At 38.3% G+C, this 14,315-nt stretch overlaps 1 protein-coding gene across 2 annotated transcripts; it reads right to left on the bottom strand.

Moving 5' to 3' along the window:
- Positions 1 to 2,425: 2,425 nt before the first annotated feature.
- On the bottom strand, positions 2,426 to 9,657 carry LOC103723111 (homeobox-leucine zipper protein ROC2-like). 2 transcript variants are annotated; one of them, XM_039125942.1, is made up of 12 exons: positions 9,572 to 9,657; positions 7,188 to 7,417; positions 6,934 to 7,051; positions 6,527 to 6,718; positions 5,931 to 6,377; positions 5,729 to 5,824; positions 5,301 to 5,498; positions 5,012 to 5,186; positions 4,640 to 4,920; positions 3,759 to 3,854; positions 3,207 to 3,586; positions 2,426 to 2,741 (listed from the first exon to the last, which is right to left on the bottom strand). In XM_039125942.1, exons 1-11 carry the CDS (start codon positions 9,590 to 9,592, stop codon positions 3,218 to 3,220), a joined length of 2,223 nt encoding a protein of 740 aa, XP_038981870.1. In that variant the 5' UTR covers positions 9,593 to 9,657; the 3' UTR covers positions 2,426 to 2,741; positions 3,207 to 3,217. The 2 variants fall into 2 exon arrangements, with proteins under 2 accessions (XP_038981870.1, XP_038981871.1); XM_039125943.1 differs by having other exon boundaries at positions 5,931 to 6,299.
- Between the last annotated feature and the right edge of the window lie 4,658 nt (positions 9,658 to 14,315).

Below are 14,315 nucleotides of genomic sequence, written 5' to 3'. Positions count from 1 at the left end.
GTGTGTCAATAATATTTATAATGTTTCTTCTTCCACTTCGTGAATCCTCTCCTTCGTCCATTAACATGGATCTCTCTCATGTCTATTTTTTATTATTATATATTTATTTGATGGTCTTGTACACACTAATAGGTATACTTGATATGTTTTTATGCTGATTTGATCCTAGGCTTGTCGTAACAAAATGATATCTGCAGCAAACTAATTTGGAGAGAGTCTGAGATCAGTGAGGTGTGTGCCAATTTTTGAAGATGGACATGAGTATGGATTTGCTCGTCCTAGCCTTGCCAAGATTTGCTGGAAAAATTTGCATTTTTCAGATAATCAAGAAGCGAAACGTCTTTACTTTTAAAAGTTTGGAGGAAGCCACTGATGAGGATGGCCACAAGAAATTAAGTCACTGATAAGAGTTTGAGAAGCTCCCTCATGCACCAAAGAATGCACTAAAAGGAGACCACAAGAATAATACACAGCTTTGGCCTATATCTATCTATCAAGCAGTAGATGAAATGATTTTGGAAGATCAGTTAAAGAAGCTCGGGATCTTTTGGAGGAAATATTTGATGCCAAAGAAGGACCAAAAGAAACCAAATCAAGTCATGGTCATAGTTGCAACCAAAGGACCCCAAAAAGTGATGATAAAAACACATGATGATGAAAATATCTAATATGTCTTCTATCTTTATTGATTTCAATGATGAAATTTGATTCCATATATGATGCACATATTGAGCATGGAAAATCTAACAATGAGGTTAGAATAGAAAATTTTATTCATATAGATCATGCAGAATCTATAATATTGAAGATCAAAGTGCCTACACCAATAGTCTGCACAAAGAAAAATGAATGAAGATTTAATTGAAAGAAAAAATGTCACAGTTAGTAATCTGGAGGTTCCGTTGCTAGTACCTGAAGATTTAGAGAAAATTATTGAATTATATGATATTGATGATGAATGGCCATCAAATAATAAGAAAATACAAAAACTCATAAAAAATTGGTTATTTTAGTATTATTGATGCAAAAAGATATTGGATTTGTGATCAGTCAGTTGACGAGCAATGTAAAAGAGCAAGTTCATGTGCAAGAGATGCATGGTTTAGCTTCACAGGTAAATCATGATATTCCAGTTAATGTTATGTATTGCAATAAAGGTTTGCTGATGATCAAGAAGATTTACTATTTTGGGAGTATGTATGGTCCAGATTAATTGCATTGATTAATGGCCTCACTAACAAAGATATAGAAAGATGTGAACCTTTTGATCATGGTTGGATGGTGAAAGATATAGATGACTATCTTACATTATTTGATTTTCATGATCTCTATTGTACTAGTTGTTCACAGGTAAGCAAGAAGAATTTAAAGCTTTGGAATTTCTAATGGTTGGGATTGGCTATATACAAGGTATGATTATTGATTCGACAAAATATCCAATGGTTCGTATACCATGATAGAGATGGTGGCAACTGATTCAATGTTTCATGGAGTTGACAAAGTTTTGAAAATTTTTGAAGTTAAGGACTTTATAATTCCATTGGAGTTAATAGTAAAGTTATAAGTCGACGAGAACTTTGTGATCATATACGTATCCAAGATCTATTTAATGCATAGTTGTTGTAAGGCTAAAACACAAACCCGTTTAAGCTCTCGTATCTTTGCCAAACTAAAAGTTCAAATCCATTCAAATCCAATAAAAAGTACTAAAGATTCAATTACAAATACTATGATCAATCCATAGTCAATCCAAATGAGCCCATACCGCAGCATCCTCTAATCCATATAGGCTATGGGCCAGGTCCACTCCGATATCATTTGCAACAATATTCTAAGATTTTATACAAAAAGATTAGCTAGAAGATGTTAATTTGATTCCTTAGCCCTGTATGAATATTTAAGATTTATTTAAGATGTAGCTGGTGTGGGACTGAATACAAGGTCGCACGCATCCTCACATATAAAAACTTACCCCAACATCCAGAGGGTCATTTAACCCTGGTTTTCTTTATTCCGACCCTGTATAAGTCAAGCTATATATGGTCGCATATGCGACCCCCTAAGATTCGAAGGGTGTCAATGATATTCTATGATGTTTCTCCTCCACTATGAATCCTCTCCTTCATCAACTAATGTGGACCTCTCTCCCACGTTTTTTTTTGTTATATTTATGTGATAGTTGTACACATTAAAAGGTGAACTTAGCATGATTTGTGCCTATTTGTTTCTAGGCATATCACTGTAATAAAGTGGTATTCATAGCATTCTCTAATGGGACTAGTTCAAACATAAAGAATCTTAGAATTACTCATAAAAAATCCTACCTCATACACTGGCATTTTTCATCACAATTCCAAAGCTACAATTAACATAACTAGACATTCCATCCACAACATAACAACTTGAACAAAACCATGCAGGCTAATTAACCAGAAGATAATCTGTTTGACTTTATTAAAAGGGAGCACCCTCGATGTTTTTAGTAAAAGGGAGAAAAGTCACGCGGTGGATTAGATATCTCTATCCACCACAGTTATTACAAGAACCACAAAAGGATGCAGATAAGGTGCAGAAAGAAGGAAAACAGAAAAATATCCCATATGAAGGTAGACTTCCATGGGATACCAGAAACTCTATTAGGTACTTTATTTAAGAAGTCAATGCCCGAACCAGCACACTAGCAGCATGGCTTGGAGAGTCCAAGGTGCGTTCTTGACTTCCATTTCAACTCTCCTGCCCTCCTGTCCACCAGAAATATATCAGGAAAGGTAGAAGTCAGACATTTGTTAAACTAGTTATCTTGTGATGCATGTTAAAAAAGATGTAAAAGAATAGTGGCGAAACAGCTTAAACAATTTAGACAGGAGAGTGGACATATAGCGGTATGATGTACGAAATCACTAACGAATATGTTTAGGAACAGAAAGGAGAAATAGATGTATAGGTAAAATGAGAAATAAAGAAAAGCTAGAAGAAAAATAAGAGGAAAAACTTTATATCAGAAATTTCACTGCGATCTCAAAATCCCAAAACCCGAGCAAGTAGACCTTCTTGTTGAAATGATTCATGACAAAAGGTACGTTAAAATTCCTTAAGCATAAAAAACCAATTGTTTTTACAGAAAAGGGAGACCATAAATGATTTTTGTAACACCCAAAGAAGACTTTTGAGTTTCTGAAAAGATCAACTAACTTATGTGAGAGTACCTCCTTCAGCTTCACGGGACATTATTACCGAACAGAGAACTTATAACTTGATCACAGGTATTGGTCACAAGTGCAGTCAGCGTCGCTATGGTGTCGGCAGAGATATTTGAATGTGGGTTGGAGTCGGCCAGGATCTGAAAAGAAACAGTCAAGAGGGATCCTCCAGAGCCACCCTCACCATCTATGCCATCTTGCATGCCATGAGGCAAGTCGGGGAATATGGTGAAGCCACAAGGAAGAAGCGCGACATAGTCCGCCTCCTGACCAGTTAGGATAGCATTCAGAGCGACGATATCGATTGGAGCATAGATCACATACGAGCCAGTTGCATGGGAGCAGTTCTCTTGGAGTATCATCACATGGCTTGGGTTCTCCGGTCCCTACAGTCCCCATGATCCAAGAAATGAGTAAGTTGAGTCTTTTACATTTGAGAGAGAGAGAGAGAGAGAGAGAGAGAGAGAGAGAGAGAGAGAGAGAGAGATGTATATTGAATAAGAGGAGAAAACAGTAATGATAGAAAGAGACATATGGAGATGGTGTAGTTAAGCTTACGCGAACATTGAGTATGGAGATACAATTTCCTTCTTCCCGGCCATTAGCTATGTGGCATCCTTCTTCAATTGCCCCACCATTGGTGAGTACATCCCACTGTCATCCCAAGAGCAAGCAAGGGAAGTATCATATTCTAAGTTAGCGCTTCAATTTCACTTTTGAGTATCGAAGGAAATTCTTAAAGAGGAGATGGTCTAGAAAATTGCCTTATAATGGATTTATTAGCATTAAATGTCATTTATATAACTAATAAATGGACTATAAATAGAGGTAGAATTTGGAGAACAAAGCACCAGTCCATATATAGAGACTTATTATGAGTGCCTAAATATGTCGCTGAATTTTATTACATGCTTCTTATGGAAAAAATGAAAATAGACACTGGCTATTGCATTAAAGCTTGAATTTAGAAACTAATTTAAAGCAGTAAAATGCAATAAACTAATGAAAATGCCAAATTCTAACAATCACTGCGAGAATCTAAGAAGTGTTTGCTCAAAAAAAAGAATCTTAGAATTATCATTGGACAATAAGTTAATCCCGTATAATTGCTGATGAGATGAAACATTATTGCTTGAATAATTCATCTGGCATTCTCACACATAACTGGGGAGTTATTATTTTTACACGTACGTTTATAACTCTTGATGGGACCGTTGCAATGTCGTTGCAATACAATCAATGGAGTAATTAGTAATCAATGAATGAGATAAACATAGGAAATACAGGTTAAGGGTCTGGCAAAAGAATAATATTTTAAGCGGCTATGACTAAAATGATTCAATGAATATGATGAACCATTAAAGGTTCTTTCCATAAAAGCAAAAGGAGTTCATAGCTGAAAGCGTTTAAGGGAGAGAGTAGGGGAATAGAGGACGCACTATTGAAGGAGCCCTGAAGACCTCATTGCGTGAGGTGCGCAGGAAATGGAAAACTCTCCCCGGAGGCAAGGGGAGCCATAGGGACATGCAGGCATTTACAAGGATCCCTGGGGGCTCACAAGTAGCAAGGGGGTTCCTTTTAGCTGTAATCTTCACATCCTCCGCACCGACTCCAGATATGTGGCTCCAGTCCTGAGCCCTTGATCCACTTACCCCACCGCAGAAGCCTACCACCATCCTCTCTACCAGCCTCAGAATACTATGCCTTCCCTCAGGGTTAGCTATCACAGAATACGAAATGAATAGGTTAGGAGAGAGATGGATTCATGGCGCCATTGGATTTTACCCGGACAAAGGGAGGAGGATTGTTACCATTAATACCAAAACGCGGATTGTTGATGGCCGAGATACTTTCTAGGCGCTCCCACTGTCGTTCCAGAGTTGACAGCCACCGTTTTGCTCCAAAGGCTAGACCTGAATTGACTACTGCCTTGTACATGTCGTGAACGCCCGAATCATCCACTTCGACATGTTCGACCCAGGTAATCTGAGGCAGTAACAATTCGTGCAGCATAAGAAAATAACTAAGGGAACGTAGCTATATATATATAAATATAAAATAGAGAGTAATCAATGTTTTTGCTTTTCTTTGCAGAGTTACCTTTGAGGAGCCATTTGGCATTTCTTGGATTAAGCAGCCGGATGGCCTTCTCCGGTATCTGATTTCAGAGTTATCACGGTTGTTCATTGAGACATCGACGATCACCCAAACTCCCTCTGCATGCTTTTTGCAGTACCTCAGAAACACACACTCTCTGGGTGGTACGAGAGGTGATGGAACTTGAAGCTCCGCAGTGATCTGAGAATGCATAAAATTAGGTTTCGGTCTCATGAAAGAATCAAGTATAGACTAGAATAATATTTCCATTTTGGAAAAAGAAAATTTCATTGATTATATAGCACTAATCAAAACCATAATAATTAATCTGGCGACATTTTAATAAATTATGGGTACGTAGAATGCTAAAAGCCAAAAGAAGAAGAAGAAGAAAATGAAGAGAGACAGAGAGAGAATGGAACAGGCCATACTAATTGCAGCATTCCCTTGGTGCAGATGCTAGTTTCAGGTATCTCCAAACAATCAGCACTCGAAACAATGCCAGAGAAGAAAGTTGACCACTTGCTCTGCCAAGAATAGAGAAGAATAAAAATCATAACCGTTTCATGCAGTAGCATGTAATAAAAAAAAATTACTGGCTTCGAAACCGTAATAAAGTTATATATCATCCACCACATTCACGATAATGTCCACAAGGTACAGCGGCGTCGTAGGTATCAGTGCAGTTCCTCTGGTCACCTCCGTCTTAAGCGCGGGCAGCTTCGGCCCGAGCCCCCTCGGGAAAGCCCCGGCGTACTCATCCTCGTTAAGAATCTCAGAGTAGCCATCGAGGCCACGGATCCACAGAGGCTCACAAGTGCGGGCCATCATAAAGAGCTCCTCCATGGCCAGCCCTGCAAGGCTTTCAAAGAAGGGCCTCTGCACCTGAGCCCGAGGTTGCACGGTAGGAGACGAACTGCGCAATTCCGCGGCTCTCGAACTCTCTGCTCCCATCGTATCCACAGGAACCTGGGCAATGCCAGTAACGACCCCAGAGACCACCTGTTGATCCGAGGGTTCCGGCGACAACGTCTCAGTTTCATCCCCATTATTGTAAATCAACTCCACCACCGTATCAATCTATAAAAATCCAAGAAGCATAGCAGAACATCATATATATATATATATATATATATATATATATATATATATATATATATATATATAACAAGCCTTTTTTACCTGTTAACATAAACTACAAAAACAAACACCGAAACTCTCGAGAGTACCTCTGCCTGAAGGCAAGCATTCTCCAACGTCAGGCGGTGTTCGTCGATGGGGGACATCTCGCCAATAGCACATGGACCGCCACAGTTCTTGCAGCATGGTTTATTCAGCGCCTCTTTCATCCTAAAGTTCTCGCGGCGCAGCTCATCATTCTCCTTCCGAAGCTTGTTATTCTCGTCGCGCTCTCGGTGGTTCTGCAAGTTGGATTAAGAGGTGAAAGCGTTAGATGTTTTGAAGAGAAGGGACTCATAAGCACTGGTCGTAAGCAGTAACGGCAGCGTGGTCGAGAAAAAATAGTAAACAAAGTAGGGTGGACGCATGCGAAATGTGATGTCAGCCAGGAATCGTGGTCAGCCGCTGACACGCAGAGAAGAGACAGAAGGGGATAGTTTTAGGAAAAGCTGTTGACCTTGGACTGGGTGCGTCTGTTCTGAAACCAGAACTTCACTTGTTGTGGTCGGAGACCCAGTTTCTGGCTAAGCTCTTTCCGTTGCTTGTCGTCAGGGTGGGGGCATACCCTGAAAACACTGTACAAAAAAAAAAAAAAAATAATGCCTTTCTGAAAATGATAAAAGGTGAGAGACTGAGATCCGAGAAAAACAAAAATATAATGGAAAAAAAAAGGAAATAGATTTGATCCAGAAGGTCTTTCGGGGATCTCACGCTTCCAACTCTTTGATTTGGTCAGGTGTGTGCCTTTGGTACTTCCTTTTGGGAGCCCTCGGTCGTTGATCTTCGCCAGATGAGGCGTCTACAGGAACTTCACTTCGCGGGTTGGCGGAAAGATCTTCCTCGTCAACCAGCCTCGGAACCTCGATCTCCATAGCGGCCTGGAAAGACTCTGGATCGGTATTTTGCTGAGGCGCCGGAGCTTGACCCTCAAGCATGTTCATCTGTAACACAAAAGGAAAAGCATGATTAGGAGACTGAGGAAATAATAGTAACTTTGAAGATCTATGAGAGAAAAAATAAACAAATACAAGTTTCATCTCTGATAATAAAGATCTACTAAAAAAGTCACAGAATATGCAAATTTGTAATATAAAAAATATCAGTTAAAGTGAAGGAGAAAACTTAAAAAAAAACAAAAAACAAAAAAAGCCGAAACAAGGAATCATCCCTGCACAAAAAAAAAAACAATCATTAGAGAGTTATAAGAATAAAGACTATGTCATGATCTCTCCCTCCCTATCATCAGAAGTGACCGAGGGAGAACAGATGAAAATGGACAGAACAAAGATCCGCCCTATATGGATTGAAGAAGAAACCATCCTTATACTAAAGTAAAAAATCTACCATAAGAGAGCTGTAAGAAGAAAGAATATAGCATCTCTCCCTCTATCATCAGAAGTGGCCAAGGGAGAATATATGAAGATAGATCAAAATCCACTCTATATAGAGTGAAGAAGAAAATCATCATCATACTAAAAGTAAAAATCTACATTAAGAGTGCTGTAAGAAGAAAGAATATGGCATATCTCCCTCTATCATCAGAAGTGACCAAGGGAGAACAGATGAAGATAGATCAAAATTCAAACACAACAAAATCCACTCTATATAGACCGAGGAAGAAAATCATCATTATACTAAAAAAGAAAAATCAGCCATGAGAGAGCTGGAAGAAGAAAGAATATGGCATCTCTCTCTCTATCATCAGAAGTGACCAAGGGAGAACAAATGAAGATAGATCAAAATTCAAACACAACAAATATCCACTCTATATAGACTGAAGAAGAAAATCATCATTATATAAAGTAAAAATCTACCATAAGAGAACTATAAGAAGAAAGAATATGACATCTCTCCCTCTATCATCAGAAGTGACCAAGGAAGAACAGATGAAGATAGATCAAAATTCAAACACAATAAAAATACACTCTACATAGACTGAAGAAAAAAATCATCATTATACTGAAAGTAAAAAATCTACCATGAGAGAGTTGTCAGAAGAAAGACTATGGCATCTCTCCCTCTGTCATCAGAAGTGTCCAAGGGTGAACACATGAAGATAGATGAAAATCCACACACAATAAAGATCCACTCTATGTGGGCTGAAGAAGAAAATCATCTGTACACTAAAAGTTAAAAATCTACCATGAGAGAGCTGGAAGAAGAAAGACTATGGCCTCTCTCCCTCTTCGTCATCAGAAGTGACCAGGGGAGAACAGATGAAGACAGACCAAAATTCACAAACAACAAAGATCCACTCTTTGTGGATTGAGGAAGAAAATCGTCCGTATGCTAAAAGTACAAATATATTCTGAGATTGCTGGAAGAAGAAAGACTATGACATCTGACCAAAGAAGAACAGATGAAGATAGACCAAAATTCACACACAACAAAGACCCACTCTATGTGAACCGAAGAAGAAAATCATCCCTACGCTAAAAGTATAAAACTGCTATGAGAGAGCTGTAAGAAGAAAGACTATAGCATCTCTCTCTCTCTCTCTCATCAGAAGTGGCCAAGGGAGAACAAATGAAGACAGACCAAAATTCACACACAACAAAGACCCACTCTATGTGGACTGAAGATGAAAATCATCCTTACGCTAAAAGTAAAAAACTACAATGAGAGAGTTGTAAGAAGAAAGACTGTGGCATCTCTCGCTCTCGATCATTAGAAATGGCTAAGAAGAAAATCATCCTCATACTAAAAGTAAAAGTTTACAATGAGAAAGCTGTAAGAAGAAAGACTATAGCATCACTCCCTCTCTGTCATCAGAAGTGACCAAGGGAACAGATGCAGACAAACAAAAATTAACACACTGTGTGAACCGAAGAAGAAAGACTCTTTTTAAGAAAAAGCAAAAAAAAAAAGCGAGAGAGAGAGAGAGAGAGAGAGAGAGAGAGAGAGAGGGAGAGAGAGAGAGAGAGCAAGAACAGAACTCTCTCTCTCTCTCTATGTGCCTATGCAACAAGGAGAAGAAAGCAGCAGAAGAACTTGCTCTCTCTCTGTGTGTGTGTGTGGGTGTGCTCGTGCATGTCTCTTTGTGTGCGTGCCTCTGCATGCAACAAGAAAGAGAAGAAAACGATGGAAGAACTAACCCTCCTTCCCTGAAACTCCATGGCAACAAAGTTAATTGCGAACCTCTCAAACCTTCCTCAGAACCCTACCAAGAACTCAACCTCAGATCACTTGGCACACCCCAAACGCCCCTCACCCCGTTGGCTTATATAGACTCTAATCCCCACCTAAAATAGAAAATGCCTTGCCAAGCGGAGGCCCGAGGACCGCCGCACGAGGCCAAGTTCATGCATTATCACCTTGCACACTTCACACACTGCCACCTCTTCTTTAGATATACAATCTCATGCATTATTACATAAAAATCAAAACAACTAATTTTGGAAAGATAAAAATGAGAGAAAAAAACAAAACGACAAATTTTATTTTCTCTTAATTTTGGTTTAAATATTTTATTGTGTTCTGAGAAAGGCTACTGGGTGCAATGGTGGGTTAGCTTTACGTTCCAAATCTTTATCTCTAGGCTTAGAGAGAGAAAGGGGACTATGACACTGAGTAATAAAACAAAAACAGAGAGAACTAATATTTTATGGAGCATATCTCGTGGAAATCTCGGGCAATATCTCTTTCTATCTGCCATCTCTCCCTCTATTTTTGGAAAAGAAAAATAAATTCAAGGGCCTCAAAGTTTTGCATAGACCAACTAAGGGACTTAATTTAAAATCTACTGCTTGTACCAAAACATATAATAAATTAAAATCAAATAAACAAAAATGAAGGTTATTGCATGAAAGAAAAAGAATAAAATGGCTTTGGAAAGAAAGAGAGATTCTATTTTTGTTAACCAAAAGGATCTATTGTGAAATGAACAACGGATACCGAACTCCAATGATTACAAAATTGTATGGAAAAAGCTCTCATTTTATTTATTATTAAGTTTTTATGGTAATTTTTTGTTCTTTTAGCACTATAGTGAGTTCAGTGTTGTTGTTGCTACTATTGCTATTAGTTCTAATGAGTTCTTGCAAGATAAAATTATTTAATATATCAAACTAAATAAATATATTAACAAAATTAATTGACAAAAATTTCATTAAAAATAAAATAAATCATTTCATAAACTGATTTTTAGAAAAATTATTTTTGGTTAGTTTTTAACATAGCACAACAAAAATTAGTTAATGAGGGACAATGCATGTGGGACCAATTATGTTAAGTCGTAAACATATATTACGACAAGACTGAATAGCGTGTGATGCATCTGTCGCATTTACGAGCCAACATGATAGACTTTAGGGTTTAGGGTTTAGGATTGACATCAGGTTGTTGCAAGGATTAAAAGAGTTTATAACGTATAATCTAAGGTTGAAATGCAGCGTATCTTTGGATATAAATGATTCGATCATCAGTAGGGAAAAGGAGGGAAAGTTTCAATGCAAGATTATGACTTTTGTCGTTTTTCTGAAAAGAGATCGTTTCGAATTGGTGAGTTTGGCTGATGTGTTTTAGGTTTGGTGGTTGGTGCCCCTCCTCAAATATTGTGCTTGGAATAGATCCGCATTCGAAGCAGAACAGGTTCAGACATGTGGTAGTACTAGTATTATTTCCGAGTGGTTAGAAAAAAAAAGAATAAAAAGACAATCTTAAAGTCACATTGCTTATGATTTCTATCATTTTTTAAAAAATCGAGATGGTTTCAGATTGGTGACTTTGATTAATATATTTTGACTCTTATGGTTGGCACCCTCCTCAAATGTTGTGTTCGAAAAAAAAAACCACGATTGAATCAAAATAGGCTCCAAATGACATGGATTATAATTTTTGTCATTTTTCAAAAAAAAATGGTTTTACATTGTCAATTTTGGCTAATAGGTTCTCCGCCCAACAGTTAGATCCCCTCAAGTATTGCGCTCAGAAAAGATTTTGAGTTGAAATAAGAACGGGTTTAAATAGATGGCAATACCACCATTATTCTCAGAGGCTTGAAAAGAATAAAAAGGAAAAGCTTCCAATGTCCATGACACTACTTATGATTTCTGTCATTTTTGAAATCAAGATTGTTTCAGATTTATAACTTCTGTTTTTGTTAATAGGTTTTCAGTCTAATAATTGGCACTGCTCCACAAATATTTCTCTAGAAAAGATTTTAAGTTCAAATCAGAGTAGGTTTAGATAGGTGGCGGTGCCACTATTAATTAATCTTGAAGGGCTTAAGAAAATGTCGAAGGGTTAAAAAGAAAAGAAAATCAAAACTTCAAGTGATATTGATTATGGTTTCTGTCATTTTACATTGGCAACTTTGGCTAATACACTACAAGAAAAAAGGGCAATAGCGACGCTTTTTAAGGTCTCTACCGATGCTTATAAGCGTCCGGTAAAGATCCGCCCGATGCTATCAAAAGCGTCGCCGAAGCGTCGATGATACCTGATGGAAAAAGTTTTTTCCGATGCTTTGGAAAAGCATTGTAATAGGTCGGTTTTTAGCTACGCTTAAAAGCATCGTTAAAAGCCTTAATTTTTTTAAAAATTTATTTTCTTCAGTAGACGAGCCGCCGGCGAGGACGAAGACGAGCCGTCGGCAAGGATGAAGATGAGCCGGAGCTCGATCCTCAGCGGCTATCCTAACCTCGGCTTCGAAGCCAAGAAAGTGGAGATCCAAGACTCGTCTAAGAAAACATGCGATTGTTATCAAGAAACCACAAGAACCTCAACTCACTATGGATTACTCGGGAGGCTGCAACACCAGAGTCCATCAGACAATAAAACAGGGAGGGGACAGTATTAGCATTTCACAGCTCAATTCTCTCTGAACCTTAAAGACCACTTCAGATTGCAGCAAAAGCCTTCTTGCCGCCTCTCTTCCGCTACAGCCACCACCGCTGCTCGCGTCTCCTTCTCGGGCTCGAAGGCCCTCCTCCGCCAAGTTGCCGAGGCCAACAGCGCTGTCGGTAAAGCTCCAGGGGGAGCGGTCGGTCGGAGGGCAGGGTCGCCACCGATAAAGAGGGAGAGCTTGAGGAGGGAGGAGTCGGGCATGGCGGCTGGGACTGAGAAGGAGTCAATCTGGGGCTTCATAGAGGGAAGAGATATGACGATGAGAGGAGGAGAGGAGAGGAGAGATTTTAAGAGATTAATGTCGGCGCAGGGGCAGCTAGGGCATCGATCGAGAGAGGGGTGAGCGGTTGTGAAGGGATTTAGCCTCCGACGACGCTTATAAGCGTCATCTTAGGTCCAAACTTTCTGCGACGCTTTTAAGCGTCGTCAATTCTGAAGATTTACCGACGCTTTTTAGAAACGTCGGTATAGTTTGGCGCTGAACCAAAATTTTTCGATGCTTCTTCCTAGCGTCGGAAAAAAAGCATCGTAAAATCTTACTTTTTCTGTAGCGATAGGTTCTGCTAGTTGGCACCCCTCCTCAAATATAGCACGCAAAAAGATTCTGAGTTTGAAACATTATGGGTTTAGATATGTGGTTGTACCACCATTATTCAAAAAGAAAAGGAAAGCTTCAATTGACACTTGACTACATGTTCTAATTATTTACTTATTTTATTAAGAAAAACTATGTAAGTTGGTGTATGGAGTTGCTTGGCTCCTTTATATAACACATTTTGTAGTTGAACGTGATTGATCATTAATTATTTTTTATTTATTTATTTTGTTTGTTTATTTAGCAACTTAGTAGATGTTTGTATTAGTCATGACTTGAAGATCAATGTGCATGAGCTGCACAACAATCAAGATAAACCTCAATGCAGTTCACAAATTTGATATGCACAAACTTTTAAATATCTACTATTAGCACTAATAATTAACAGTATTTCTTTCCAAAAGAGCTAGGAAGAGCATGAAAAATGGAGAACTAGCTCTGATAATAATGGTTCACCGATACAACATTAGTTCTAAATGATTAGACCAAACTGAACTAACTTTGAATATTAACTCCAATGTAATTGAGTCATATAAGAACCTGCCTGCAAGTATGTATAGAACATGAGACGATGACATCAATACTACTACTACAGTTGGATTCAATCCTAAAAGGAACATAAGAGGAACATTCAATAGTCAAGAATTTGCTCTGGACCGAGGGAGTCAAATTTGGAAACATTAATTTAAAGAAGGGTTAAAGGAAAAAAGAGACTCAATCATTACAATTAGGGTAACCTTCAGTTCTGATGGGAGAAATGTCTTGTCGAATAATATTTGAAACTGAGGACTTACTAAATACTTAATATATAAGCTAATGTCTAATTGTTGCCGGTCGACGTAGCACTAACTCTATTTTGGTTTGGTAGAGCCCTTTACAGCTAATCTTTCATAGTACAGGTTAGGTCTATTCTTAATGAGACGTCTCATACTGCGCGACATACTGGAACAATATATTGTATGACTGAAATTAAGAGAACTTGAACTTAAACAATGTCTAAATTAACCCTTGAGTCCAAAGTTCCTAAGAAATGAAAGGCATATCTAGTAATTTTCACTTGCCAAATAAACAATCTGTTTTTTGGTTCAGTTAATACATTGAACTACATAGTACTAAATTAGTATGAGAGTAATATAGCCAAAGAATCCCATTTCCCCGCAAATAGAAGTTAATAAAACCAAATGAATAAGAGAGAGTGAATTGACCCTATACTAAGCTTTTGTTCTGGTTTAATGGAATTGGAAGTTTGTAATCTTAGGCTAGACATCAAAGAATTGGATGTAGTGGCTTCATGGCTTGCTTATATGCCTCATGAGAAACCATATTCTGTAGACAACCACTTACAAAATGCCCTCTTGAAGGCCCAAACATCTGGGGTGATGAAGCTAGGATGGGAC

The sequence above is a fragment of the Phoenix dactylifera genome, chromosome 4, assembly GCF_009389715.1.
Source record: "Phoenix dactylifera cultivar Barhee BC4 chromosome 4, palm_55x_up_171113_PBpolish2nd_filt_p, whole genome shotgun sequence".
Lineage (NCBI taxonomy): Eukaryota > Viridiplantae > Streptophyta > Magnoliopsida > Arecales > Arecaceae > Phoenix > Phoenix dactylifera.
Note: the sequence above shows the minus strand (reverse complement) of the source record. Positions and strands in the feature narration are given on the sequence as shown.